The sequence below is a fragment of the Gossypium hirsutum genome, chromosome D12 (genome assembly GCF_007990345.1).
Source record: "Gossypium hirsutum isolate 1008001.06 chromosome D12, Gossypium_hirsutum_v2.1, whole genome shotgun sequence".
NCBI classification, from domain to species: Eukaryota; Viridiplantae; Streptophyta; class Magnoliopsida; order Malvales; family Malvaceae; genus Gossypium; species Gossypium hirsutum.
The window spans coordinates 42,362,093-42,389,849 of NC_053448.1; the positions used below are offsets into that span (position 1 = coordinate 42,362,093).

At 32.2% G+C, this 27,757-nt stretch overlaps 2 protein-coding genes across 2 annotated transcripts; both read left to right on the forward strand.

Annotated features, from left to right (window-relative positions):
* Nucleotides 1–2,002: 2,002 nt before the first annotated feature.
* On the forward strand, nt 2,003–5,128 carry LOC107945937 (probably inactive receptor-like protein kinase At2g46850). Its single transcript, XM_016880104.2, is given in 4 exon segments — nt 2,003–2,684; nt 2,687–2,923; nt 3,758–3,841; nt 3,925–5,128. Coding segments are annotated over 4 exon segments (1,893 nt in total). The 5' UTR covers nt 2,003–2,149; the 3' UTR covers nt 4,962–5,128.
* Nucleotides 5,129–6,245: 1,117 nt separating this feature from the next.
* On the forward strand, nt 6,246–8,210 carry LOC107947536 (soluble inorganic pyrophosphatase 1). Its single transcript, XM_016882158.2, has 9 exons — nt 6,246–6,386; nt 6,684–6,807; nt 6,899–6,927; nt 7,017–7,082; nt 7,181–7,288; nt 7,369–7,434; nt 7,525–7,645; nt 7,722–7,803; nt 7,891–8,210. Exons 2-9 carry the CDS (start codon nt 6,684–6,686, stop codon nt 7,931–7,933), a joined length of 639 nt encoding a protein of 212 aa, XP_016737647.1. The 5' UTR covers nt 6,246–6,386; the 3' UTR covers nt 7,934–8,210.
* The last annotated feature ends 19,547 nt before the right edge of the window (nt 8,211–27,757 follow it).

Here is a 27,757-nt window from a genome sequence, read left to right on the forward strand (position 1 = left end):
TTAACCTTGATAAGTATATCAAGTTAGACACAAGATTAAAGTAAATCTCATTCCCAGTTAAACAAAAGAAATCAAGAAATCAACAATTGATCAAAAAACCGTAGTGTTTGGATGATTTTTAGAATATAAGTTAAGAAAATCCTAATTATTTGAACATACTTAAAATTTATTTTTATTTAACTTATAATTAATTTTATTTTTTTAAATACGAAAATAAATATTTTATTTTTAAAATAGTGAAAATAATTTAAAATTTATATATAAAAGGTATTTTTTTTAAAAATGTATTTATGAGAAAATATTTACTAGTAGACTCAAGGAATTGACAAATATCCACATTAAAAAAAAAGAAAAACATGTCAATTTTTTAAAGTTGCTTCTGAAATAAAAAATAATATATTACCAATATCTCAAATACTCACTTATATTTTATTCACTTGCCAATTTAATTTTTTTTAAAATTTAATGAAAAAATAATTTAAAACTTGACTAAATATTGTAAAAAAAACAAAATTTATTTTGAAAAAAATTTTAAAATTAGAATCTAAAATTAATATAAAATATTTTAAATTTATAAACTATCCGAAAAAAATATAAAAACTGGATCAAACTACCACCCAATTTCAACGTTATATAAAAGCACAGCTGTTACAGTAAGTGCGTAAGATTTAAATGTGCCCAAAAGGCGCGTCAACTCTACTTTGGGTGTTGGAAAAACTTTTTTGCATCATAGATAATGACTCTACTTGGGTTCGAGTGAAAAAGGGCTATGAGTAGTTTTATGTATTGTGTCAAAAAGAACAAATATAATCAGAATCTTTAATGGAATTATTAAAAAAAAACATGCAAATTGCGCTCATTCAGCCTTACCTAATTAGTATTGTATTAATAAAATCCTTGACTGAGTTGGAATTATAAGTTAATTGACCACCAACTCGATTAAGAAAATTACAAAAATATATTTTATATTTAAATTAAGTTATATTATTTGAGGGATACTTTAATTTTTTTAATTAAAAAACAATAGATAAAAATCATGCAAACGAGGGATTTATATCCATGCCAATTATATTGAAAAATCTTAATTTTACTATTCAACCAAGGTTATATATTGATTTATTTATACATTTTAATTTTATTATGTTCACTTTATTACCTCTACCAATTGTATAAATTAATAATGTTGTTGATAAGAAATTGTATTCCATTGGTATTCTTATTTTGATGTATTTATATGTTTAAATTTCGTTTTACTTACAATTAAATCTATTTTAATTTTATACATATTTCACGTGTTATTATTTTTAATTAGTTCCAAACAATACATTTCATTATTATATGTTATTTTTAAATACATATTTATAATTTAAATACGTGATTTTCCCATTATATGACGAATTTTTAATTTTTAATAATGAAATTTTCAAAAAAAAAATTGTGTTATCCACGAACTATTATAATAATAAGTAGATTACCTTTCACCCATTATATGAGTGACAATATTTATTTTATATTAGTGAAAAATAATTTTCAAGAATAATAATTTGTTAAAGAAAGATAAGTTAAAAAAAATTATATTAATTTTATAAAACGAAATGGTAAAGTTGGGAATTTAATAAATTTAAAGTTTTAGGTATTAATTCTTTAAAAAAACTTGTTTTATTTTAATTTTATATAAAAGTATAAAAATTCCTAATACAGTATTTAATAATTATATTAAAAAATGATTTTTAATAATTATTTTATCGAAATGGCGTGGAGTTAATTTGAGAAATCAATTATATAACAATAAAGAAAGACATTAAGGAAAAAGTGGTAAAACCATGCATTTTTATTGAAATAGATGAAGATTATTTAAGGTGTTTTAATCATAAACCATCCCCCACGTAACAAAAATACACACTGTCCAATGACTATGGGGTTACCAATTGTAGCCCATTCTACAGACCAATCTTCTTCACTTCCCCAACTTCCATGGCCAGTGGCCACTCTCCTACGCTACGCATCAGCCCCTAACCCCCCCCTCATATTACCACCCCCGATGTTGCCATGTGGCTAGCTATCTTGCTCCTTCTCTGTCATGGCTCTTATCTTAAAAATGGCTGAACCTGAAACCATGAACATGGTGTTGGTTTTGTAATTAAAAGCCATGAAGATAATGTTCTCTCTCAAACAGCAAGTTCATTACAAGGCAATGTTGTTGGCTTTACTTTTAGTTTCGTTTACTCTCTCATCTCGACCAGTTATGTCTTTGGTTCCAAATCAATGCAATGACCAATGTGGCACCATTCAAATCCCATTCCCATTTCACTTAAACATTTCATGTCCTTCCATTTCCACTGCTTTCCATCTTTCTTGTTTAAATTCCACCACCCTTTACCTTCATATTGGGTTCAAAACCTATCGAGTCCTCGATTTCTTCTCCGATGGTGTACTTGTAGACTTCCCCGGAACCACCGGTTGTCGTCAATACAACGACTTGAACGCTTTCGGGTTTACCAAAAACGACCACTTTGGTATCTCCGGTGACAACGTTTTAGGGCTATACGATTGTGAAGACTCTTCTTTATGTAAAGCAGCTTGTGAAACAAATGACTTGCCCGGTTGTGATGGCAACAATGGTGGTTCTCTTGGATGCTGTTATCCACTTTCTGATCATAGTATTTGGCATTTTGGTGATGGGTTTTCGTTTTTTCCAAGTTTGGATGCAGAGGATTCACATCATGGGTGGTTTCTCGAGGGACCAATACTGGAAAACGTGGGGTTAAGTTCGAATGGGCAATCCCTAGGAACATATCTGATAGAATTTGTGCTAATAATGCAGATATGGTGAATGCCACTACAATTGAAGCTGGGGTTAGGTGCTTGTGCAAGGATGGGTTTGTGGGTGATGGATTTGCAAAGGGTGCTGGCTGCATCAAGTGTGAGTACTTAAATCATTTATATATGATGAGCTTGCACCATCTACATTCAACTCTATCATCATTTTTTTAGTGATCATTAGCATTTAGAGAACATTTGTGAACTTAATTTCTTGATTCTGGTTTACTGGTTTGGTTGTAAAATGCCCAAAGCTCGATCTATTAATGCATTTTCATCTTATTGAAGATAAGCATATTATACCCCTGAGCATCTTCACATTGGCCCATCGGGTTATCCGAACTCAAGATTGGTGTGGATGACCCGAGATTGGTGTCAATTGAAGGCTTGAGCAGCTACTCTACTGTGGATTCAATCCACATGAAGTCCATGGTTTTGTATAGGATAAATATACATTTTGATACCAGAACTTGGTTTCAAGGTTCAAATTGATACTGAATTTTTTTTTGTCTAATTAATTACCTAAACTTTTCTTGCTCCAATTACGTACTTGAACTCGGCTTCTTAGTTTAAATTGGTTCAAATAACTAAGTACTAATTTGGACCAAAAAACTAAGTTCAAGCACTAAATTTGAACCAAGAAACCAAGTTCAAGTACTTAATTAGACCAAGAAAGTCGAGTTCAAGTACTTAATTGGACCCAAAAATAAAAAAATCTTAGGTACCAATATAAACCCTGAAATCAAGTTTAAGTACCAAAATGTATATTTATCCTTTCCTATGAAGCAAATTCTAAATTCTGCAAGTTACTGAAATTAAGCATGTAATAGTACAAAAATATTTTCATTTTGGCTGATCAAATTAGGCTGATTTGTAGCTAAAATAAGAGCATATATCCATTTATGAAATTCAATGTCTTGTATCTCCCTTTTAACAGCCTGCATCAAGGAGGGACAAGAAGCATATGGGAAAGAATGTGACAGGCCTAAACATAGCCATAAGAAACTTGTAATTTTGGCTGGTATGATATTATAAGATTTGATTGTTTTGTTAAAACATTATCCTTAAACATAGTCATATGTATGTTATTTTTGTGCCATGCAGGTGTTCTTGCTCCAATTTTCATCCTTGTCTCCTTATTCTTATTCCTCTGCATACTGAAACGACCTGTTAAACCAGGTTCTTTTCAACTCGACCAAGCTCGATATAACAGTACCTTATCGTTTCGGAAAGGTTGTAGGACTAGACTGTTTAGTTACAGAGAGCTAGACGAAGCAACTAGAGCATTCGAAGACAGTCAGATGCTAGTAAATGACAAAAATGGCACAATTCATGCAGGTATCCTTAGTGATGGCTCACATATAGCCGTGCAGAAAGTGCAATGCGAGACTGAACGAGACTTAATCAATGTTCTATCGAGAATTGAGCTTATATCATCTGTTGTACATAGGAATTTAGCTCGACTGGTCGGATGTTGTATCGAATCTGGTTCCACTTTATTGGTGGTATATGAATATCCTGCAAATGGTACCTTGGAGAAACATTTGCAATATAGCAGGGGACAAAAATTTGTTCTGGATTGGTACAAGAGATTGAGAATAGCTACTGAAATTGCAAGTGTCTTAGCATACATGCAATATGAGATTGCTCCACCAATCTTTCACCATGGACTTAAATCATCCGACTATGTTTTTCTCGATGTGGATTTCTCGGTTAAGGTTTCCAGTTTTGCATTGCTTAGCTCGGGGTGCGGAGATGGTCACAACAACTATGAAAACGATGTTTACAACTTCGGTTTGTTACTATTAGAGATAATTTCAGGCACCAAATATACAGACATGCCAACAGTAGCCTTAGAAAAGATCAAGAGTGGGAAACTAGAAGAAATAGTGGATCCGTCTCTTTACTACCACGAACAACCGATAACTCGTCGAGAGCAAATTGAAATAGTTGCAGACATAGCAACAAGGTGCTTATTGTTTGGTGCAGATGACAAGATTGGAATGATTGATGTTGCAAAGGGGTTGGTACATATTGCAAAAGAGGGAAATAAGAAGGGACCTGAATTTGAAGAAACATTTTCAAACTCAAGCTTGCTTCAAATGATATCCATGTCACCTGATTCTATACATGTCCCTTGAAAATCGCATCTTTTTTCATAAAAATCATCCATGAATTTCAATTTACTCCATTATCAGCTACGAAGTATATGCTGAGCTTACCTTCATTCACATATCTAATTGCATGTATAGGATTCACAACTTGTATTTGATGAAAACTACTTGCTGCTGGTAGTATTACAACATAATGCCTTTCATAATATAGTTAGTGTATGAATATTGCAAAATTTGACACTTCCTCATTGCAATTTCCCTATGTGGAGCATTAATACTACTAATCCTTATGAGTAGAGTGGTAAGGTTTCAATTTCAAGTCTTACAATTGAAGAAAACAATGTTACTATGAACCCGACGAACAACGTGGAAGGACAATCAGTGTTCTTTCACTCCCAATAGATCAATTCAGTAATTATGGACAATCCAATAACACAATATATCAACAATTGATGCGATAAACCACAATATTGTAAGCAAAAATAATAAACCGAGACTCATAATTTTTACGTGAAAAACCTCTTTAAAGCAAAGGGTAAAAATCACGGGACTTGAAAGTCCACCAAATGCTCCACTGTATAAAAAGTCTTACTACAAGATTACAATACAAAAAGAGCATATAACTCAACAAGAGCTATCAACAAGTAATCCCAAACAAACTAAAAAGAAAAGTTGAGCATTTCATCCAAAAAGTGGCTGACTTTGAAAGCTGAAAACCCGAAGCTACAATACTCCAAACAAAAAACGGACTGTGCACATTGAAGATCTTCGAGTTTACTAGCTACCATAAGAAATCAGCTCCAACAGACACTGGATGGACCTCTGATCGAAGAAAATATAAAAGTTGGTCTGGGTGTTAAAAATACTGCTCTCATTCTTTTCTTTTCGACTTGTGACAAGAAAAAACGTTTTACTACCCCTAGAACATAAATAATAGGACTCACACAAACAAGTGGACTCTCAGATAACGAGACAATCTACGACCCAACATATTTGACTACTCACATTTATTAAGAACAAACACAATTATTTATTACATATTACTTAAATAATAATCAATTAACATAAACTACTAAAAAATTTAACTCTTCACTTCGGAAATGTTGAAACAGGTAAAATTTGAGAGTAGGCAAATTTTTAGCAAAAAATTAACTATATTTAAAAGTAAAAGCCTAACCATAGAAAAAAAAGGGAGTGCAGAGAAGACGGGGAACATTGAACAAAGCCTTAAACCAAACCCCAATTTTGTCTCAACAGCAGACACGAGGCAACTCCATGCCTTAAAGCATTGACCACCCTGTTTTGTCTCTTGTTCAAAATTTCAAGTTTCAACACTCCATGCTATATATATTTTACCTATAGATCACCCACAGCTTTAGGATCAATAATCTAAAGCTTTTTTTTTTTCCTTTATTTTTTGTGTTTGTATAATATTCTTAGCCCGCAAATAAGGTACGTACATGTGTTTTCATTTTCTGCATTGTTTAGGATCACAATGGAACCCCTTTTTATTGTTTTGTCTATAGTAGAATGCATTGCACGTTTGAAACTTTATTCAGCTCGTATTTCATGGCCATATCATTTCTGGGTTTAAGTGCAAACGCACAAGTTCCAGTAAGATTTTATCGAAATCCTACTAGAATTTATGTTTCAAAGCTTTGAACTTTGGGCATAGGTGTAAAGCATTTTTGTCCATTAACATTGATGAGTGGACTAACATAAAATTATTATAATTTGATTGAAAAAAAGATGGCTGAAGGAGAAGCAAATGCAAATGAAACTTCACGTCAAGCACCAAAGTTGAATGAAAGGATCCTTTCATCTTTATCAAGGAGATCAGTTGCTGCACATCCTTGGCATGATCTTGAGATTGGTACTTATCCCATTAATGAATGGTTCATGTTTGTGATATTGTTTAAGTGAATAATTGGGAAACTAATGTTTTGGTAAAATATCGTCTACAGGGCCCGATGCTCCGAATGTTTTCAACTGTGTATGTGTTCTTTCTAAGGGCTAAAAATTATGTTTGACATTACATTCATCCATACAAGCAAATTTTGGTTTTTGTGTTCAACTGGACAGGTTGTTGAGATAGCAAAAGGTAGTAAGGTCAAATATGAACTTGACAAGAAAACCGGAATGATTAAGGTACGAAATGCTTTACATCAGACCGATTGGTCCATCCCCATCGTTCAAATACTACCGGCCATGTTGCATGTGTTCTCACCGTTTAAAACGAATCTCAGGTCGATCGAGTTCTGTATTCTTCGGTGGTATATCCACACAACTACGGTTTCATCCCTCGTACACTATGCGAAGACAACGATCCATTGGATTGTTTGGTTATAATGCAGGTGAACTTCCTGTCCTTCCATGCCAAATTTTAGATTAGTCCTACAACTTGATTGTTACATATGACATTTCGTTTCAATAGGAACCTGTTGTTCCCGGATGTTTCGTGCGAGCCAGAGCACTTGGACTAATGCCAATGATTGACCAGGTATATTATCATCATTTCCTTTCAAGTATAACCTTTTTGACACTTCTTTTTTATTCTAACTCCTTCATCATTGTCACCGACTCACCATAGGGGGAGAAAGATGATAAGATCATTGCAGTTTGTGCCGATGATCCTGAATACAAACACTACACTGATATCAAAGAACTTCCTCCCCACCGCCTTACCGAGATCAAACGTTTCTTCGAAGACTGTATCCTTTTCCATCTCGAATCCATAAAAATCCCATTGTTCCCCCTATTGTTCTAGATTTTCTTAACATAACACAGACAAGAAAAATGAGAACAAAGAGGTAGCAGTGAATGACATTTTACCTTCAAGCACTGCATTTGAAGCCATACAGCATTCAATGTAAAACCCTTTCCTTTAAAACATATATATCTAACAAGTGAATTTCCCATATCTGATACTGTGTTGTTTTCTGCTACGGTAATGCAGGGACCTGTATGGAGAGTACCTTCTGCAAACTCTGAGTAAATAGGCTCAAAAAAGAAGCTATTTTTATCAATTCATCATGCATCATGTTCATAATACTAAATAAAACAATCTTGCCAATAAGATTGATGACATTATTTTTTTGTAGTTATTGAAAAATATATTATTGTTTACTGGATTGAAAGTTAAAATTATCTTGTAAGGGAAAAACAAAATTGACGAACACAATGTTGATCACTTACTAGAATGGTGATTGGGATTTTCTCCTATCTTTTGTAATCTTTGTAGAGATTTTTTGATGAATAATAATAACATTATTGAAACAACTGTGATAAAAAAAAGGGTGCCATTTGTTATTCATAAAACATATGATCAATCATGGTTCTCTTCCATTTTTTTGTGACCAAAATTTGGTTAAAATATTATTGAAGTCCTTGTACTCTTCCTATATTTGAAATTTAGTCTTTATACTTTTAAAATTTAGTCTTTACACTTTTCAAATTTCAAATTTTAGGTTCATTGTTGATACAGTTAAAATTTTCTATTAAACTCACTGGTTTGATATTTTGAAATAATAATAATAAATACTCATTTGATACATCAATATAACAAAAAGATGATATTGTTTTGAACTTGAATTTAATAGAAAATCCTTTTTTGGCGCTCTCTTTAGCTCTATGTCTCTTATTTCTAGGAGGTCTTCCTCCACTAGCAGTGTTTTTTCGGAAAACTCCATATATTCTGGTGTGGATGGCAGGCAGGCTTATATTTATTGATTTCAATAGGACTCCTTATGAGCGTTGTTTCTATCTACTATTATCTAAAAATAATCAAGTTATTAATAACTGGTCGAAACCAAGAAATAACCCCTCACATACGAAATTATAGAAGACCCCTTTAAGATCAAATAATTCCATCAAATTGAGTATGATTCTATGTGTGATAGCATCTACTATACCTGGAATATCAATTAACCCTATTATTGCAATTGCTTAAGATACCCTTTTTTAGTTTAGCTTCTAGTTAACTTCTAGAATCTATTTTTTAGTTCAAGATCCCTCTTTACTAACTGGAATAAAAAAATTAGTAGATCTGTTCCGTCTAAACCGTGTTAATAATTGGACTTACATTTTAAAATCTGAAAAATAAAAGTATTAATTCCTTTTCGAGATTAAAGGAAAAACAAAATTGATAAACAGAATGTTATTCACTTACTAGAATGATGATTGAGATTTTTTTTCTATTTTTGTAATCTTTTTAGAGATTTTTTTTCTTTCTTTTTGAAACAACTGTGATCAGAAGGTGCTATTTGTGTAATACATCATACAACATATGATCAGTCATGATTCTCTTCCGTATCCTCATGAGCAAAAACGGGTTAAAATATGCTCAAAATTTATGTATTTTTTTAATATTTGAATTTTTTTATTTTTAAAAATTTAGTTTATATATTTTTTAGATTTCAAAATTCAGTTTTAGTTGACTTACTATTAAATTTTTTTCTCCTAAATTATTGGCCTAACATTTTGAAATAATAAAAAAAACTCAATTGGTAGTCATGTAACAAAAAAAAAACCTTATAATGAAGTGATATTAAAGATCTCATTATAGTGGGATCCTTTTAAATAAATAGTTGAGATAAAAATGGAGAAAAAAAACAGTAATCTACTGTTGGTCATGCCCCATAAGATTTGGATTGAAAAAATGTGAGTTTATCTTTTAACTAATTCAATCAATTTCAACGTTAAAGAAAGAGAAATATTTTTTAGAATAAAATAACATATTTGATAAACGGTTTAACAAGTTCCATGTTAAAAGCACAATTTCCTAGTTTCTAACGTGGCTTGATTAAGTGGCTATCGTCTCCTCAATTCTATTATTTAACCACGACTATTAATTTAAAAAGGATCTCACGCGATCAAATTATACTAATATTTCACCTTAATACTAAATTTGAATTTAACACAAAAAAATTATCAATGTTAACAAAACTTATATTTTTAATTCTAAAAAATAAAATATTAAATTCCAAATGTACAAAATTTAAAACATATTATAACTGCAAAAAAATTTACATCAGTAAGTAGCACGCATTTTGAGTTGATTTGGCCCAAATTCAATTTAAATAATAAAAAATTATATTTAAATTTAATTATAAAATATGTAAAAGAATTTTGAAATCGAGATTCGACCTGACCATAAACGTTTCTAGTTTCAACTCAAATTGAAGTTTTTATTTTTCTATATTGTGGCACTAACAAAATCAAGTTTAAGTTGAGGTTGATTTTAAATTTAAGTCGTGTTTGATTTAATTTTGAGATTAAAATATTTCATATTTGAATTATTTTGAATCATTTGAAAGTTTAAGAATTAAATTTATATCGTTTACTTGAATTCAAATCACATTCCTTAAAATCTTTAAAATTTAAGATTGCAATGCACCAAGTTGGTGCATTGAAAGCTGTCGTGGAAACCAAAATTGCTATCATATGATCCAAAGCTCATTAAATTGTAATTTGACATCTAAGGCCATGGAAAAACATGAAGTGAGTGAACAAGCAAACCATCAATTCAATATTTTGGGTATTTTCCAAAATTGGACTTTATAGGAAAATGTCGAGGAGTCGAGATTTTTAACACTATTCCTCATGAAATCAAATCTAACTTTGCTTACTTCAAAACATTCTTACTCTATGAACACGTTAAAACTCTCGATAATACCTTTAAAATGGATATAGAACAAAACCCCTAAAGATCTGAAATTGATAATACACACATTGAAACTGAACATGATTAAGAGCAATCGACATGATGATCAAATTTATAGGCTCCAACCACACTGTCCTTTTATATCAAAACAGGTACACGTAATATCCAAAATGGAGAATCATAAAAATTGGGGATTCGATTTTAACCACCGAAAGGGTTAGATTTTTATGGCTTTTGGGATATATTAAGTTAGGCCGATGGACTGACATGACATCATCTAGTTCAATGTCAACTATGTCTGCTGAAATCCAAAGAGAATTTGGGGTCCTTTCAACTTAAATCTTGGCCAGGTAATTTCAATCATATTTGGTTTTGCATGCTATTGATAGACCTATCTATAATGTGAAACCAAATGCTCTAATAAAAGGACTATAAAGTATAGTTAAAGTCCCACCAATATTAGACCCTACTTTACAAAGTGCATCTGTCTCACGCTTCCATTACATCACCCTCATCGTCGTCATTATAATAATAATTAATAATCGTGCCGGCTAGTTCTCGATCCGATAAATAAATGAGATTTTAAAAATTTTAAGATCACATAATCGAAGTTTATCCAAAGATGAAATCGTAAGAAAGGTAAAGACCTTTAACACCCTATCAAATAATTTTTTTTATTTTTTTTAAGTTTTTTAATCATTCAATTCAATTGAAAATTTTGTAATTTTGAGCTCTTCTAAAACTTAATAATATAATTTAATTCTTTTTAAAATAAATTCTTTATCTTCGACTTCCTTTTGACAAAGTTTCTGCCTTCGTCCCTAGTTTAATCTTATATAAATGTGTGGGTTTTCTTTCGTATTGTTAGTTAGCATGGTGAAGATAGGGTAGACAAGGACCTCGGTCTCAAAATGATAACTTTGTTATATAGTCCCCTCGAAATTTAGAAAATCATAAGTTAATATAATGGTAAGATTACATTTTGACTTACAAAAAATTATTATTCATTTTTTATCTTCTAAAGTAATTTTCTAACTTCGTGTTATCAATTATTTAATTTAATAGTTGTAAACTGTTATTCAATTCAAACAGGAAAATTTAATTAATATAGTCTCTGCAAGTAATAAATTTTCATTTTTAATTTTTTTAATCATTCAAATAAAAAAAATTAAAAACATAATTTAATCCTTTTTAAAAATAAAATTCTTATCTTTGGCCTCCCTTTGACGAAGTTTTTGACTTCTCCCTAGTTTCATCCTTATGTAAATGGCCGGGTTTTCTTTCATATAGTTAGTTAGCAGGGTGAAGATATAATCTCTTTAAAAATTATGAAATCGTAAAATTATATTTTGACTCACAAAAAATTATTATTCATTTTTTATGTTCTAAAGTAATTTTCTGATTTCGTCCTATCCGTCCACTCACTGCATTGTACACCAAATTGAGAAAAGTTTCAATAGATTTCATTTTTCTACTTTATGCATTATCAAACAGAAGACTTGATAAGAGGGGCCCATCTTTTAGGACTAAGCCCAACAATCAGAAATGAATGGGTTCATTTTATTCAACATCCTCGAACTATCGTGACAATTTTAATTTGGTCCATGAACTTTAAACATTTTGATTGGGTCATGAAATTATTAATATTATATCAATCAAATCTTTTGGTGTGATCACAATTTTAGTCATTAAATGTCAATCCGGGATTGATGTGAAGCATATTTAAAATACGTGAATCAAATTGTAAACACATATGTAATTATCGCATTTTTGAAAAATGATTAGAAAAATGGAACAAGAAAATTATAAATAACATTAGTAAAGTATGATGTCTTTGGGGCATGTAAAACACACACCCTAAAGTTTTCATATGCCTCTAAAATATAACAAAGCCTTAGATAAAGGTGTGCAAGATATCAGTTAAACTAAATAAATTGAGAAAACCAAATCGAATAAATTGAATTATTTTGGTTTTCAATTTATTTGTTTTAGATGGTTTATTCGCTCGGTTATCGATTTTGGATATCCAAATCAAATAAATCGGTTAAACATTAAACCAAGACATATATTCAAATACACAATACTCATTTCCCCATATATAAACCAACACAAAAATAAAATAATGCAACCCTGTTATAAGTATTTTATTATTAAGTGGATGTCCATCAAGATCAATATAAGTTTGATATACTTTCGAGCTCTAATTGTAACACCCGAAACCCAGCCTAGACGTTATGGCCAAATCTGAGAATGTTACGAACAATGGTTCCGAATTCAATCTTATCATGTTAAAAACCTCGTATAATTTATTACTAAAAGAGTCCACATTTTAGGAAAACATATTATTATACTCTTTAATGAAACCATCAATTGTTTGTCCTTTTAAGTAAAACGAAAATTTGCAGCGGAAGTTTAAAAGTCGTTATATTTTGAAAATCGAGTTTGTGATCTCAAAAGCATTTGTTTGCGTAAAACCGTTGTTTTTGTAAATTGCTTTGTCAAACGTCGCTGGATAAAAATCAAAACACATCCAAACCCAAAAATCAACAACAAAACCAAAAGTCCAGAGAGTCTCATATTTACAAAACTCTCGAGAAAAACCAGAAATTTTAATAAACTATTAAGTAAAAACAGTTCAGGGACTAGTGGTCACCACTGAGCCTCTATCGCACCGACCCGCCTATGCTTGAGGATTACCTAAACAAAATAGACAGACATATGTGAGTTTTCAAAAACTCAGAACTCAGTGTGTAACTCAATGGAAACATACATACATATATACTCAGATTTCTCACATAACAGAACAGATACAGACATAAGTCCTTAAAAGAATCAGATTATCTCAGAATCATGTAAATATGCAAAGTCCTATCCCCATCCTCTACACACCAATTCCGACCATCCCAACACACCACGTGGGGTATAAAACATCCACCCTGCCCTACACACCACATAGTGTTCGTACGACACTTATCAGAATAAGTTGCACCTAGTATATTGGCGAAATGTCGCCTCACAGAATACTTCCTCCACATATATGTATCCCACTCCATACGTAGATGCAAATAACAAAATAACAGATATGTCAAAACTAACACGTCCCGCATGCTCATATACAGATATTACACATGTTTATACATAACAATCAGATCATACATATTGTATTTCATCATACTCAAACCAATTTAACAGAGTAGAAGGTTTCGTGCTTTAGGGTTTGTTTTGCCCTTACTGACCCTACGGAAGGCCCACAGTCGATCGGAACGACGTGAGCGACCCTAAAGAAAAATTTTAAATTTTGGGCCCACATGCCCGTGTGGCTTACCTGTGTAGGCCCAAACGCCCAAATTGGCACTGCCCGTGTGGTCCACACGGCCTGGCGCATGGTCCATACGCCCAAATCGGCCAAGTCACATCGTGTGGCGTCAACATGCCAATTTTTTGGCTTTCGCCAGTCGACATTTTCTCGTATTTCCGTTACACACCTAGTTTCTTTTTTATGTGAAAGCAATCCTGAGACCTTCGAAACCTAAAATTAGTATACCAAACACCATTTTAGCAATTAATTTACGAATTTTTCAACACTAAACCGAACAACACACATAACTTATCGCCAACGAAAATCTCCAATAACACAGTTTAGGCCGTTGGAGCGAAACCCACTGCTTCACAGCCTTCTCCTACACAATATGTTCGGAGAAAATCAAATTCCCTAACTACACACCATTATGCTATTACGAAAAGAATAATTCCAAATGACTTTATAGAAATCAAAAGCTATAGAGAAGTGAAACCCTACTTACCAAACCGCACGAAGAACACCGAAAATTCGAAACTCAACAATAAGAACAAAAGATTGTGAACATAATTGAAGGGAAAACAAAAAAAAAGTTACAGAGAAAGGAAGATGAAGAAACACCAAAAAGAGAGGAAATTTTGGGGGAAAAATAAAAATAAAAATAAAATTTTAAAAAATAAAAAAAATCACTAAATTTCCCACTTACCGACTAACCAGCATAATCCCACCAAATCCGACACCTCAATCCACATCCAACTACCTCAAAATTTCAACTCCATCGAACCTCTATCAGACGACCGAAACAAAAATTCTCATCTACGATCACACAAGGATTTGAACATGAAACCTTAAGGCAAGCTAGCACCTTATCATCTAAACCAACAAGCTCATTCTAATATGATTTGACTAGAAATAAAATATAAGCCAAACCGCCAAGGAAAAGGCTAGGATAAAAAATAACATATTTTCCAAAAGTGGGACTTGAACCCAAGACCTCAAACACACACCCACATTGCTTAACCACTAAAGCAAATATTTAATTATAACAAATTTCACAAAAACAAAGTTAAATAAATCAGGACGTTACACTAATAATCATTAGAAGTAGAGTTTTCTTTCATTTATACTTCTTATGTCTATAAATATAGACTTTGGAAAAGCATTGTAAGCATCCTATTGATGAATAAAATATCGTAATTCTTTTGCTTTCCCAATTTATTTGTTCCTTACTCTCTTTTACCTTTATTTCATAGCACGTTTCAACACGATTCTCTTCTAAACTTTCTTCTTCTTAATTATTTCTTGTAGCCTAAAAATAAACTTTTTCTTCTTCTTAGTCATTTCTTGTAGATCCCAAACAAAATTATGGAAAAAAAATTCATAGCTCAACCAGAATCAAACCCAAGCCTTAGAAGTTTAAGGCTCATTTCTTAAGGATTCAACCGTCCAAATATTATCATTATTGTATGTGAAGAAATCTATAAAATCAATTGTCCTTGTATTTCAAGAAATAAAGTTCTCATAAAGAATCAAACCTATGCCCTATTGATTTCACCCAAGTTCTTTTAACCATTTAGCTGTTCAAAGTTTATCAATATTTTAAATCAAGAAATTTATAAATCCTATTACCGCCAGAGAAGAAAAGAAAACCAAAACAAGCATGAGGAAAGACCTTTAACAACTCTCTCTCAGCTTTTAACCGTGAAGTCTTAAACACAAGATGTTGGGATTTGCAATAAGTTTTTTTTTAAAAATATTTTTGTCTAGATTAATTTTAATTTTTATTCATGATTAATTATAATTGATTTGATTAACTTGTTTTAATTCTATTTTTTCAGGATGGTGAAAGATTTGATCTCAGTGTTGATTTTGGTTCTTGATCTTGGATTTATCAAGCAAACTTTAGATAGGTATGGGGTTTCAACTATTCAGTCACATCAATTTTTCATTTATACTTTTACTGTAACACCTCTCATCCGACCCAATTGCCGGATCTGAGTTACAAGATGTCACATTCGTTGTCGGAGCAACTATAGTCAAATACACCGTAAATATATTATTCAAACATACAATCATGTCAAAAACACATTTACATTATGATATACAATTAAATCTGAGCCTTAATCAAGCTTACAAAAGATCTTTATCATCCCGGGAATGAACTTGGACTAAACTAAAATTTTTTAAAATGTATCAAGATGGTATCGCGATATCTAAAGCACGATATCGCGAAACTGAAAGCAGTATCAAAACTTCAAAATAAATCAGGTGGGTATTGCGATGTCCAAGGTCTGGAATCGCAATATCAACGAAAGTAGTCAAGCTTCCCACTTAATGACCCAATTGCAAAGTTTTCAAATATACAACAAATGGGAATCACAATATCCAGAGGATGGTATCGTGGTACCGAAAGTAGTCCACTAATTCCCCTATTTTTTGCCAAAACACAATTTTTTTACCAATTTCATAACAACCTTTCAAACTTCTCATTTGGTGGATTTTGCACCACATTTTCTTGCATAAAAACATACCAAATACATGCCAAAACATAGTATATAACCAATTACAATAATCCATTTTACTATATCTCAATTTCGCATCAAAACCTACCAATTCAACCTATTCAAACTTAACTTATACAATCTTGCCTTTTAGCCATTCCAATCATCATTTTTGTCATTCCATTTCACACTTAAATTTAGCCATATATATAACTCAACACATTACCTAAACATACACACTCATATATATATGAACATTATCTCTCTTAAAATCAAGCATTAACCAAGGTTCAAATCAAAACTATCATTCCCAAGTTAACACATATATAAACTCCTATGAACATGCCACATAATCGAACTCTAGAATGTTTGAAAAATTACCGAATTAATAATGGGATAGTGTGAGCTTCTCGAAAATTCGCTTGACATGTTCCACAAGTTGGCAATCTACAAGGGAAATGAGAAATAACAGGGTAAACATATAGAAATGCTTAGTAAGTTCATAAGCATTAAACAACAACTTACCTCAATTTACAATTTAATACAATAAGCTACTAGCTTCACTAGTTTGCCTAAACATGACAACCACATATCAACAAGGTGAGCTCAACATATAATTTTATCATATAATAATCAAACATATAACATTCCAATTCACTTAATCAATCAACATTTAATAAATCCACTATCTTATTCATATCATTATCACTATTTCGTGTCATTAATTGAATTCATTGATTTGTCACATTTCTATTTCGGCCTTTCAGGATCGTATAATATGTTCACATGATCTTTCACATGCTATCGATATTCGCATATCAAAATATGTATTCATATCATCAAATCATAATATCAACGCAATTCAAGTATCATTTATCATATTTACATTTTATATCCCTATTAACCTGACTTGGACTCGAACGGATACACAGATTCAATTTGGCACCAGTGCCTCATCGGACAAATCTGAAGTAAATAGTTTGCACCTAGCACTCATTGGTATAATCGAAGTAAAAGTTGTGTCTAGCACTCATTAACACGTAGTCAAAGCAACTCGTACTCTATCTATCCTATGGAATACCAACTATATCTGACTTTGCCCGAACAATTAATAGGGTAACAATTTATTCAAATCATCATGTAACAGCCCAATTTTTAGTGGTGTTGAAAATAATAATTCGAGATCACTAAATTCGACGAGTGAGGTTAAAAATTTTATTATTTATTATTTATAAGTTAAGTGTGATTTTAGAAAGATTTTTAAATTAGTGATTTGTGTTTTAAAAGAATTTATTAGGTTAAGTGGTTCCGAAAACGAGGTATTGAGACCTCAATTTTATAAACTGAGTTTTAAATATTTTTATAAATATTTGCGGAGTGTCATTAAGTTAGTATTAAGATTTTGTTAGAAAATTTTAATATTTTGATAGTTAATTAATTAAAAAGGACTAAATTGAAAAAGGTGCAAAACTTGCCAGAGTGATAAAATAGCCTAGATGTTAAATGAGGAAGGACATGAAGCGTAAATAAGCCTAAAATAAGATGTTGGACAACATGAGAGTAGAAAAATCATGAAATTAGTGTGAACAATGGGTAAAATTGGAAATGAAATAAAACTTAATAGTTAAAAATAGGATTTAGTTGAATATCTAAACATTTCTTCATAATTATTAGCCAAAAACACCATTGAAGAACCCTTAAGAAGCTGATTTTCTTATTTTTCTACATGTGAGTTCAATTCTTACTCTTTTCTTGAAATTTTTGTGTTTTTAAGACTTTTAAAACTAGGTCCAACTATCTATTTCATTAGTTTTTGATTTTATGAGTAATTTTGAAAATTACCATGGATGAGTGCAGGATGTTTATGATGAATTAACATGAAATTGAAGCTTTAATTTTGTTATATGATGATTTTATCAAGTGATTTCAATAGAAATTGATTTTAGGACTAAATTGTGAAGAACTAAAGAATTGGGGTTTGCTATTAAATTTCTATGTATCAAAAGCTGTAAGATAGACTAGAATAATTAGATAAATTGTCAATTGAGAAAAAATATCTCAATTGACAGGATAATTGGTGAGGGACTAAATTTTAAAAATTGTAAAAGTTGGGGTAATTGTGTAATTTTGAAATTTGAAGGGTATAGATTGTGAAGTGGAATGAAATTGAAATATATACGAATGAATGAAAAATTTTACATTCTAGATCAAGAGCTCGTAAATCAACAAGAAAAAGGGAAATTAGCTGAGTAGTCTCTAAACTATTACCAATTTTACAATCCAACCTAGGTAAGTTCATATGGTTAAAATTTCATGATTATTTGTTAATTAGGAATGGTATAATATATTTATTCATATTTTGTTGTTGAAATTAAGATTATTGTAAAAGTATGAAAATTGAATTAAATGTTTAGAACGAGTAAAACACATGATTGAGTACGATCGTTCTGTGGCGAAGAATGAATTGACAGATAAGACCATGGTTGAACCATGGAAATGTTTAAATGTAAGACCATAGCTAGGCTATGGCATTTTAATGAAAAGACCATAACTGGGTTATGGCACTTTGAACGTAAGACCATGGTTGGACCATGGTAGTATAGATACATGTGTAAGATCATAGCTGGGTTATGGCATTCTAATGATAAGACCATAAATGGGTTATGACACTAAAAATGTAGACCATGGCAGGGCCATGGCAATGCATGTGTAAGACCATAGTTGGACTATGGCACAAAAAGTTCTTCGATTCAATAAGAAATGGCAAGAGACTTATGTGATTGAATTGAAAGATTTATAGATTATTATTGATATTGATCTGAATGAAGTATGTTTATTGATTATATTGTATTTGACAGGGAAAAATGTATGATTTATTTACAATTTAATTTATTATATTAAGTTCGGTAAAATCAATGTTTAACCTATTGAACTTACTAAGCTTTATTAAGCTTACTCGTGTTGTTTAATGTTTTGTAGATTAATATGTAATCGAGAGATTGGCTCAACACATCAAGCTACACTATCCAATTTAATCTGGTAGTTTTTGCAATGTAAATTTTGGTTTATATGGCATGTATAGGGTTGGTTTGGCAATGAAATAGTTTGAATTGTGGTTGTCAATCTTAAATGTTTGCATGTATGTAATTAGTAGTAGAATTTGATAAATCAATGAAATGAGTTAAATAGGTAAGTATAAGTAATTGAAATACTTGTGATGTTATGTCATGTTGAGAACATGTTTTAGCTTGTATCGATTGCTTGGTTGGGATATATTGGTGTATGTGAATGTTGAGTGCAGATTAATGTCAAAATGGGTGAGAAAAGTGGCTTTAAAATGACATATTTTCGTCTACATAAGCAAAACCACAGGCGTGTGTCTCAGCCATGTGTGACACACGGCCTGACACATGGGCGTGTGGTATGGCCGTGTGTTCCCTGCATCTTAAAATTTCAAATAGAATGCCAAGGTTTTTTACACACGGCAATGAAATAGTTTGAATTGTGGTTGTGAAACTTAAATGTTTGTATGTATGTAATTAGTAGTAGAATTTGATAAATCAATGAAATGAGTTAAATAGGTAAGTATAAGTAATTGAAATATTTGTGATGTTATGTCATGTTGAGAACACGTTTTAGCTTTATTGATTGCTTGGTTGGGATATATTGTATGTGAATGTTGAGTGCAGATTAATGTCAAAATGGGTGAGAAAAGTGGCTTTAAAATGACTTATTTTCGTCCACACAAGCAGAGACACAGGCGTGTGTCTCAGCCATGTGTAATACACGGCCTAACGTATGGGCGTGTGATCTGACCGTGTGTCCCCTGCACCTTAAAATTTCAAATAGAATGCCAAGGTTTTTTACACACAGCCTAGCACACAGGCGTGTGGCTTGGCCGTGTGACCCTTGCACCTTGCACATGGCCCAGCACACGAGCGTGTGGTTGGCCGTGTGACCCAAGTCAGAGAGTTACACGGGTAAGGGCACGGGGTGAGACACGACCGTGTGCCTCATATCGAATGTCCACACGGCCTAAGACATGGCCATGTCTCCTGGCCGTGTGAGCCACACGGGCGTGTGTCCTTTGCTTCTAACAAAATTTTTAAGGTTTTGGGAAAAATTCCCTGAGTACCCGGTTTAGTCTCGATTCACTTCTAACATGAATATTAGGCCTCTAGGGTCCATTAAAGGGACAATATGAGTGTTATATGATTGATTCTTAATATGTGTAACAAAGGTTGTGAAATGTCCGTATTTAATTTGTAAAGTTCAGTAATGCTCTGTAACCCTATTCTAGTGACAGATAAGGGTTAGAGTGTTATATTTATTGGTATCAGAGCATTGATTTTGTTGATTCTCAGAATGATAGTAATGTGTAAAGTGTGATATGTATGATCTGATCTAACTCTTGTTTTTCATATAGATTGTAAAGATGTCAGATAGATCTGAACATGCTGAACATGATAAGGATAACAGTAGAGTACAGACATCTGAGTAATGTTCTTTTGGTTTATGAATAAATGGTTTAATGAGTTTATGCAAGAAAGAAATGAGGCTTAACAACCTTCTCCCCCTACTGTACCGTCTGTAGAGCCTCCGGTTGCACCTCTACCTCCTCTGATAACTGAATCAAGTAAACATACTCTGATAGAAAAACTCAAAAATTTTGGGGCTGAAGAATTTTGGGGTAGGTCAAATGATGATCCAGTCAAAGCTGAATATTTGCTTCAGAGTACAGTAAGAGTTTTTAAAGAAATGGCTTGTTCCCCAGATGATTATTTGAGATGTGTTGTTTCCTTACTGAAAGAGGAAGCATATAATAGGTGGATGACTATAGTGGCCGTAGTGCCAAAAGAGAAAATCACTTGGGAATTCTTTTAGAGTGAATTTAAAAAGAAATATGTCTGCAAGAGGTATTTATACAAAAAGAAGAGGGAATTCCTTGATTTGCGACAAGGTAATCGATCGGTAGCCGAGTATGAAAGGGAATTTGTATACCTTAGCAGATATGCCCGAGAAATTATACCAACCGAAGAAAAAATGTGTATTCAGTTTGAGGAATGATTGAATGATGAAATTAGAATGATGATTGGGGGCACAGAAATACAAGAATTTGTCATTCTGTCAGATCTAAGCAAATGAAAAAGGTATATAACAGAAAAATGCAGAGAGACAAAAGGAATAAAGAATCTTACAAGAGAAACACCTCCAAATCATTTTCAGCATTTCCGGCTAAAAAGCCTAGAGAGGAATTCAATCGAGCTACTTTAATGCCTGAACAATCAAATAAGAATAAGGCGAATCAACAAGATTATGAGATGATTATTAAACCTATGGCTAGTATGGGTAGTGTGCAAAATGTTCCTAAGCCAAAACTTAAATATTGTGGGAAAAATCACTTTGATGAATGTAAAGGCAAGGTAGGAGCTTGTTACAAATGTGGGGCCACTGACCATTTTATTTGAGACTGTCTTCAGTTGCAAAAAGAGTAGGAAGAACAAAAAGAAAAGTAATTAGCCACTCCCCAAAGAAGTAAACGTTCAGGTCAAAGTAGTGCTACTAGGGCTACTCGTTCGAATATGAGAGATAAGACGGCTTGGTCAGAGACTAAAGCACTTGCACGTACTTATGCTATCCGAGAATGGGAAGAAGCTAGAGCTCCAGACGTAATTGCTGGTACATTCTATCTTTTTGATGTTACTGTATATGTATTGATTGACCCTAGGTCTACACATTCTTATGTTTACATTGCATTACCATTAGAAAAGAAATTGTCTATTGAACCTACTGATTATGATGTTCAAGTCACTAATCCATTAGGCCAAAGTGTAATAGTTAATTTAGTGTATCGTGACTATCCATTGAAAATAAAAGGCACTGAATTCCCTGCTGATTTGATGTTACTGTCTTTTCGAGAATTTGATGTTATTTTGGGTATGGATTGGTTGACGAGGCATGATGCTGTAGTAAATTATAGAGAAAAATAGATTGATTTGAAATGTCAGACAGGAGAGATAATTATTGTTGAGTTTGCAAATCCAAAAGAAATTGTTAGAATTATTTCAACTTTTTCAGCTCAGAGACTAATGCAAAAAGGTAATAAGACATTTTTAGCCTACATTCTTGATATTCAGGATTCTGAATCGAAGCTAGAACAGTTACCGGTTGTTAATAAGTTTACTGATGTGTTTCCTGAGGAATTGCCGAGTTTACCACCTGATCATGAAGTTGAGTTTGTGATTGATATGGTTCGGGGAACAACTCCGATATCAATAACACCCTACAGAATGGCACGAGCTGAGTTAAAGGAATTAAAGACACAACTGCAAGAATTGCTAGACAAAGGGCTCATCAGACCGATTATGTCTCCTTGGGGTGAACCTGTTTTATTTGTGAAAAAGAAAGACGGATATTTGAGATTATGCATAGATTACAGACAGTTGAACAGGGTCACGATTAAAAATAAATATCCCTTGCCCCGTATTGACGTCTTAATTGACCAATTGAAAGGTGCTGCAGTATTTTCAAATATAGATCTCAGGTCCAGGTAATATCAGTTAAAGGTTAAAGAGTGTAATGTGCCAAAGACTACTTTCAGAACTCGATATGGAAATTATGAGCTTTTAGTAATGCCATTCAGCATGACCAATGCTCCTACTACTTTCATGGATTTAATGAATCAGATTTTTCAACCTTATTTGGATAGATTTGTGGTTGTGTTTATCGATGATATATTGATCTATTTCAAGACAGATTTTTTATCATGCGCAACACTTGAGAATTGTGCTACAGAATTTGAGAGAAAAGTAGTTGTATGCAAAGTTTAGCAAATGTGAATTTTGGCTACACAAGGTTGGATTTCTAGATCACATTGTATCAGCTGATGGGATTTGAGTTGATCTGAGTAAAGTTTCTGCTGTGGTAAATTGGAAAACTCCAAATAATATTACAGAAGTGCGAAGTTTTCTAAGTCTAGCAGGTTATTATCGATGTTTTGTCAAGAATTTTTTGATGATTGCTTCACCAATGACCCAATTATTACAGAAGAATATTGAATTTGTGTGGTCTGATGAGTGTCAAAAGAGCTTTGATCAGTTAAAGAAGATGTTGACAGTGGCTCCAGTTTTGACTCAGCCAGAATCGGGTATACCGTATGTTGTATACAGTGATGCGTCTCTGAGTGGTTTGGGATGTGTATTGATGCAGTCAGGAAAAATGGTGGCTTATGCTTCTTGATAGTTAAAACCGCATGAGAAGAATTATCCTACACATGATCTTGAGTTGGCTGCAATAGTATTTGCTTTGAAAATTTGGAGACACTATTTATACGGTGAGAAATGTTATGTGTACACAGATCATAAAAGTTTAAAATACTTGATAACTCAGAAAGAGTTTAATTTGAGACAAAGATGGTGGTTAGAATTGCTGAAAGATTATGATTTAGTTATTGACTACCACCCTGGAAAAGCTAATGTGGTGGCAGATGCACTTAGTCGAAAGTCGTCTTTATTTGCACATCGAGTGATGAATGCTCATTTGTCTCTTAATGAGGATGGTTCTGTATTAGTAGAGTTGAAAGCAAAACCTATTTTCCTTTAACGAATTTGTGAATTATAAGATGAAGATCCGAAATTGGTGTTGAAACGACAGATGGTACAGGACAATTCGAGTTCAGAGTATAGCATTGATGATAATGGTATGTTGCGATATCGCAATAGAATTTGTGTTCCGAATAATTCAGACTTGAAAACTGACATTTTCTCTGAAGCTCGTAGTAGCATGTATTCCATTCATCCGGGGAGCACAAAGATGTATTGTGATTTGAAACGGATGTATTGTGATTTGAAACGGATGTATTGGTGGCCGGGTATGAAACAGGAAATTTTTGAGTTCGTAGCTAAGCATTTGATTTGTCAGCAAGTGAAACCAGAACATCAAGTACCAACAGGTTTGTTACAACCTGTCATGATTCTTGAGTAGAAATGGGAGCATGTCACGATAGATTTTGTATCCGGATTACATGTGACTCCGAAAAAGAAAAATTCGATCTGGGTGATTGTTGATAGATTGACTAAATTGACACATTTTATTCCGATCAGAATAGACTTTTTGCTTGAGAAATTAGCGGAATTGTATATATCAGAGATTGTGAGGTTACATGGGGTTCCCATATCTATTATTTCAGATCGAGATCTGAGCTTTACATCGAGATTTTAGAGTAAATTTCAGGAAACTCTGGGTACAAAATTAAATTTCAGCACAACATTTTATCCTCGTACTGATCGGCAATCAGAACGAGTAATTCAGATTTTGGAAGACATGTTGAGATGTTGTATACTTGAGTTTGGAGGTAACTGGGAAATGTATTTACCGTAGGCTGAATTTGAATATAATAATAGTTATCAATCCAGTCTCAAAATGACACTATTTGGAGCTCTATATGGAAGAAAATGTAAGACTCCATTGTATTGGTCTGAATTGAGTGAATCCAAGTTAGTGGGAGTCGACTTAATCCGAGAAATTGAAGATAAAGTTCGAGTTACCCGAGATAGTTTAAAGGCTGCTTCTGACCGTTAGAAGTCATATGCAGATTTAAAAAGAAGAGAAATAGAATTTGATGTAGGTGATCGACTGTTCTTAAAAGTTTCACGGTGGAAGAAAGTATTGCGGTTTGGTAGAAAAGGGAAACTGATCTCAAGATTTATCGGACGAGATTGTTGAAAGAATTGTCCTTGTGGCTTATCGGTTAGCTTTGCCTTCGGAACTTGAGAAAATTTATAACTTGTTTCATGTATCGATACTGAGATGGTACAGATCAGATCCTTCACGCGTAATTCCTCACAGTGAAATTGAGCTTCAATCGGATATGATGTACTCTCAAGAACCGGTAAAGATTTTAGCTTGAGAGGTTAAGAAATTACAGAATAAACGAGTTCCACTAGTAAAAGTATTATGGCACCGTCATGGTTCAGAGGAGGCAACTTGGGAAACAGAAGACTCGATGATATCGCAGTTTCCAAATTTATTTTCAGGTAACAAAGTTCGAGAACGAAATTTCATAAAGGGGGAGAGTTGTAACAGCCCAATTTTTAGTGGTGTTGGAAACACTGATTCGAGATCACTAAATCTGATGAGTGGGTTCAAAAATTTTATTATTTAGTATTTATGAGTTAAGTGTGATTTTAGAAAGATTTTTAAATTAGTGATTTGTGTTTTAAAAGAATTTATTAGGTTAAGTGGTTCCGAAAACGAGGTATAGAGACCTCAATTTCATAAACCGAGCCTTAAATATTTTTATAAATATTTACAGAGTGTCATTAAGTTAGTATTAAGGTTTCGTTAGAAAATTTTAATGTTTTGATAGTTAATTAATAAAAAAAGGACTAAATTGAAAAAGGTACAAAACTTGCCAGAGTGATAAAATAGCCTAAATGTTAAATGAGGAAGGACTTGAAGGGTAAATAAGCCTAAAATAAGAGGCTGGACGGCATGAGTGTAGCAAAATCATGAAATTAGTGTGAACAAGGGGTAAAATTGGAAATGAAATAAAACTTAATAGTTAAAAATAGGATTTAATTGAATATCTAGACATTTTTTCGTAATTCTCAGCCAAAAACACCATTAAAGAACCCTTAAGAATCTGATTTTATTATTTTGCTACATGTGAGTTCAATTCTTACTCTTTTCTTGAAATTTTTGTGTTTTTAAGACATTTACAACTAGGTCCAACTATCTATTTCATTAGTTTTTGATTTTATGGGTAATTTTGAAAATTACCATGGATGAGTGTTGGATGTTTATGATGAATTAACATGAAATTGATTTTAGGACTAAATTGTGAAGAACTAAAGAATTAGGGTTTGCTATTAAATTTCTATGTATCAAAGTCTATAAGATAGCCTAGAATAATTAGATAAATTGTCAATTGAGAAAAAATAGCTCAATTGACAGGATAATTGGTAAGGGACAAATTTGTAAAAACTGTAAAAGTTGGGGGTAATTGTGTAATTTTGAAATTTGAAGGGTATAGATTGTGAAGTGGAATGAAATTGAAATATATGCTAATGAAAGAAAAATTTTACATTCTACATCAAGAGCTCGTAGATCAACGGGAAAAAGGGAAATTAGCTCAGTAGTCTCTAAACTATTACCAATTTTACAATCCAACCCAGGTAAGTTCATATGGTTAAACTTTCATGATTATTTGTTAATTTAGGAATGATATAATATATTTATTCATATTTTGTTGTTGAAATTATGATTATTGTAAAAGTATGAAAATTGAATTGAATGTTTAAAACGAATAGAACGCAAGATTGAGTACGATCGTTTCGTGGCAAATAATGAATTGACGGATAAGACCATGGTTGGACCATGGAAATGTTTAAATGTTTAAATTTTTTATATTTTGGGGAAAATTACCCGAGTACCCGATTTAGTCCCGAATCACTTCTAAGGTGAATATTAGGCTTCGAAGGTCCATCTAAGGGACAATTTGAGTGTTATATAATTTATTCTTAATATGTGTAACAAATGTTGCGAAATGCCTGTATTTAATTCGTAAAGTTTGGTAATGCTTCGTAACCTTGTTCTGGTGACGGATAAGGGTTAGGGGTGTTACACATTATTTCGTTCCATTCGCAATTCATCAATTCAATCATAGTTTGAATCATCAATTCATCACATAGCATATCCCATTGCATCCCAATTCAAAGCTAATTCCATAAGTTCACCAAATTACACCATTTTTAATACTATTTAATTTAGTCCTCTATCTCGATAATTAGATATAATCATACCAATTTGATTCAATTCAACTAATAAATTTCAAATTCCAATTCACCATATTCAATTTATCGTTTCATTACAATTTAGCCCATATCTCACTTTTTGTACCAAATCGCAAAAAAAATTAATTTACTATCAAACATACACAAATTCATAATTAAAATAGGTAATAACTTAAGCACAACCATATCATATGAACTTACCTGGTTAAATCAACAAACAAGTTGGAACATCAAGGACTATTCAACAATTTTGTCTTTTCCCCGATTAATTATAAATTGTTCCAATTCCTGACCTATACAACTATTCAATTCAATTTGTCAATTCCAAACATCTTATAACACCCTATTTTAAGTAAAAATCAGTTCAATTTTATCTTTTGAATTCCCCTTAACATTTTGCATTTTATTCAATTTAATCCCCAAAACTGAAATTGTCATAACTTTCAAATTTGAGCTTCGATTTTGAAATCGATCTCAATCACATCCTTATATAACCACTTGTTATCTATAATTGTAGAAATTTAACATCAATTTTGAAATTTAAACACTTTAGTTAATATGTTCAAAAA

Excerpts from the sequence above, each read along its gene's own strand:
- LOC107947536 (XM_016882158.2), top strand. The coding sequence starts at position 6,684 with ATGGCTGAAGGAGAAGCAAATGCAAATGAAACTTCACGTCAAGCACCA. Across the intron at positions 7,289-7,368 it reads ATTGTTTGGTTATAATGCAG|GAACCTGTTGTTCCCGGATG; the intron begins GTGAACTTCCTG and ends TCGTTTCAATAG. Across the intron at positions 7,646-7,721 it reads CAAACGTTTCTTCGAAGACT|ACAAGAAAAATGAGAACAAA; the intron begins GTATCCTTTTCC and ends AACATAACACAG.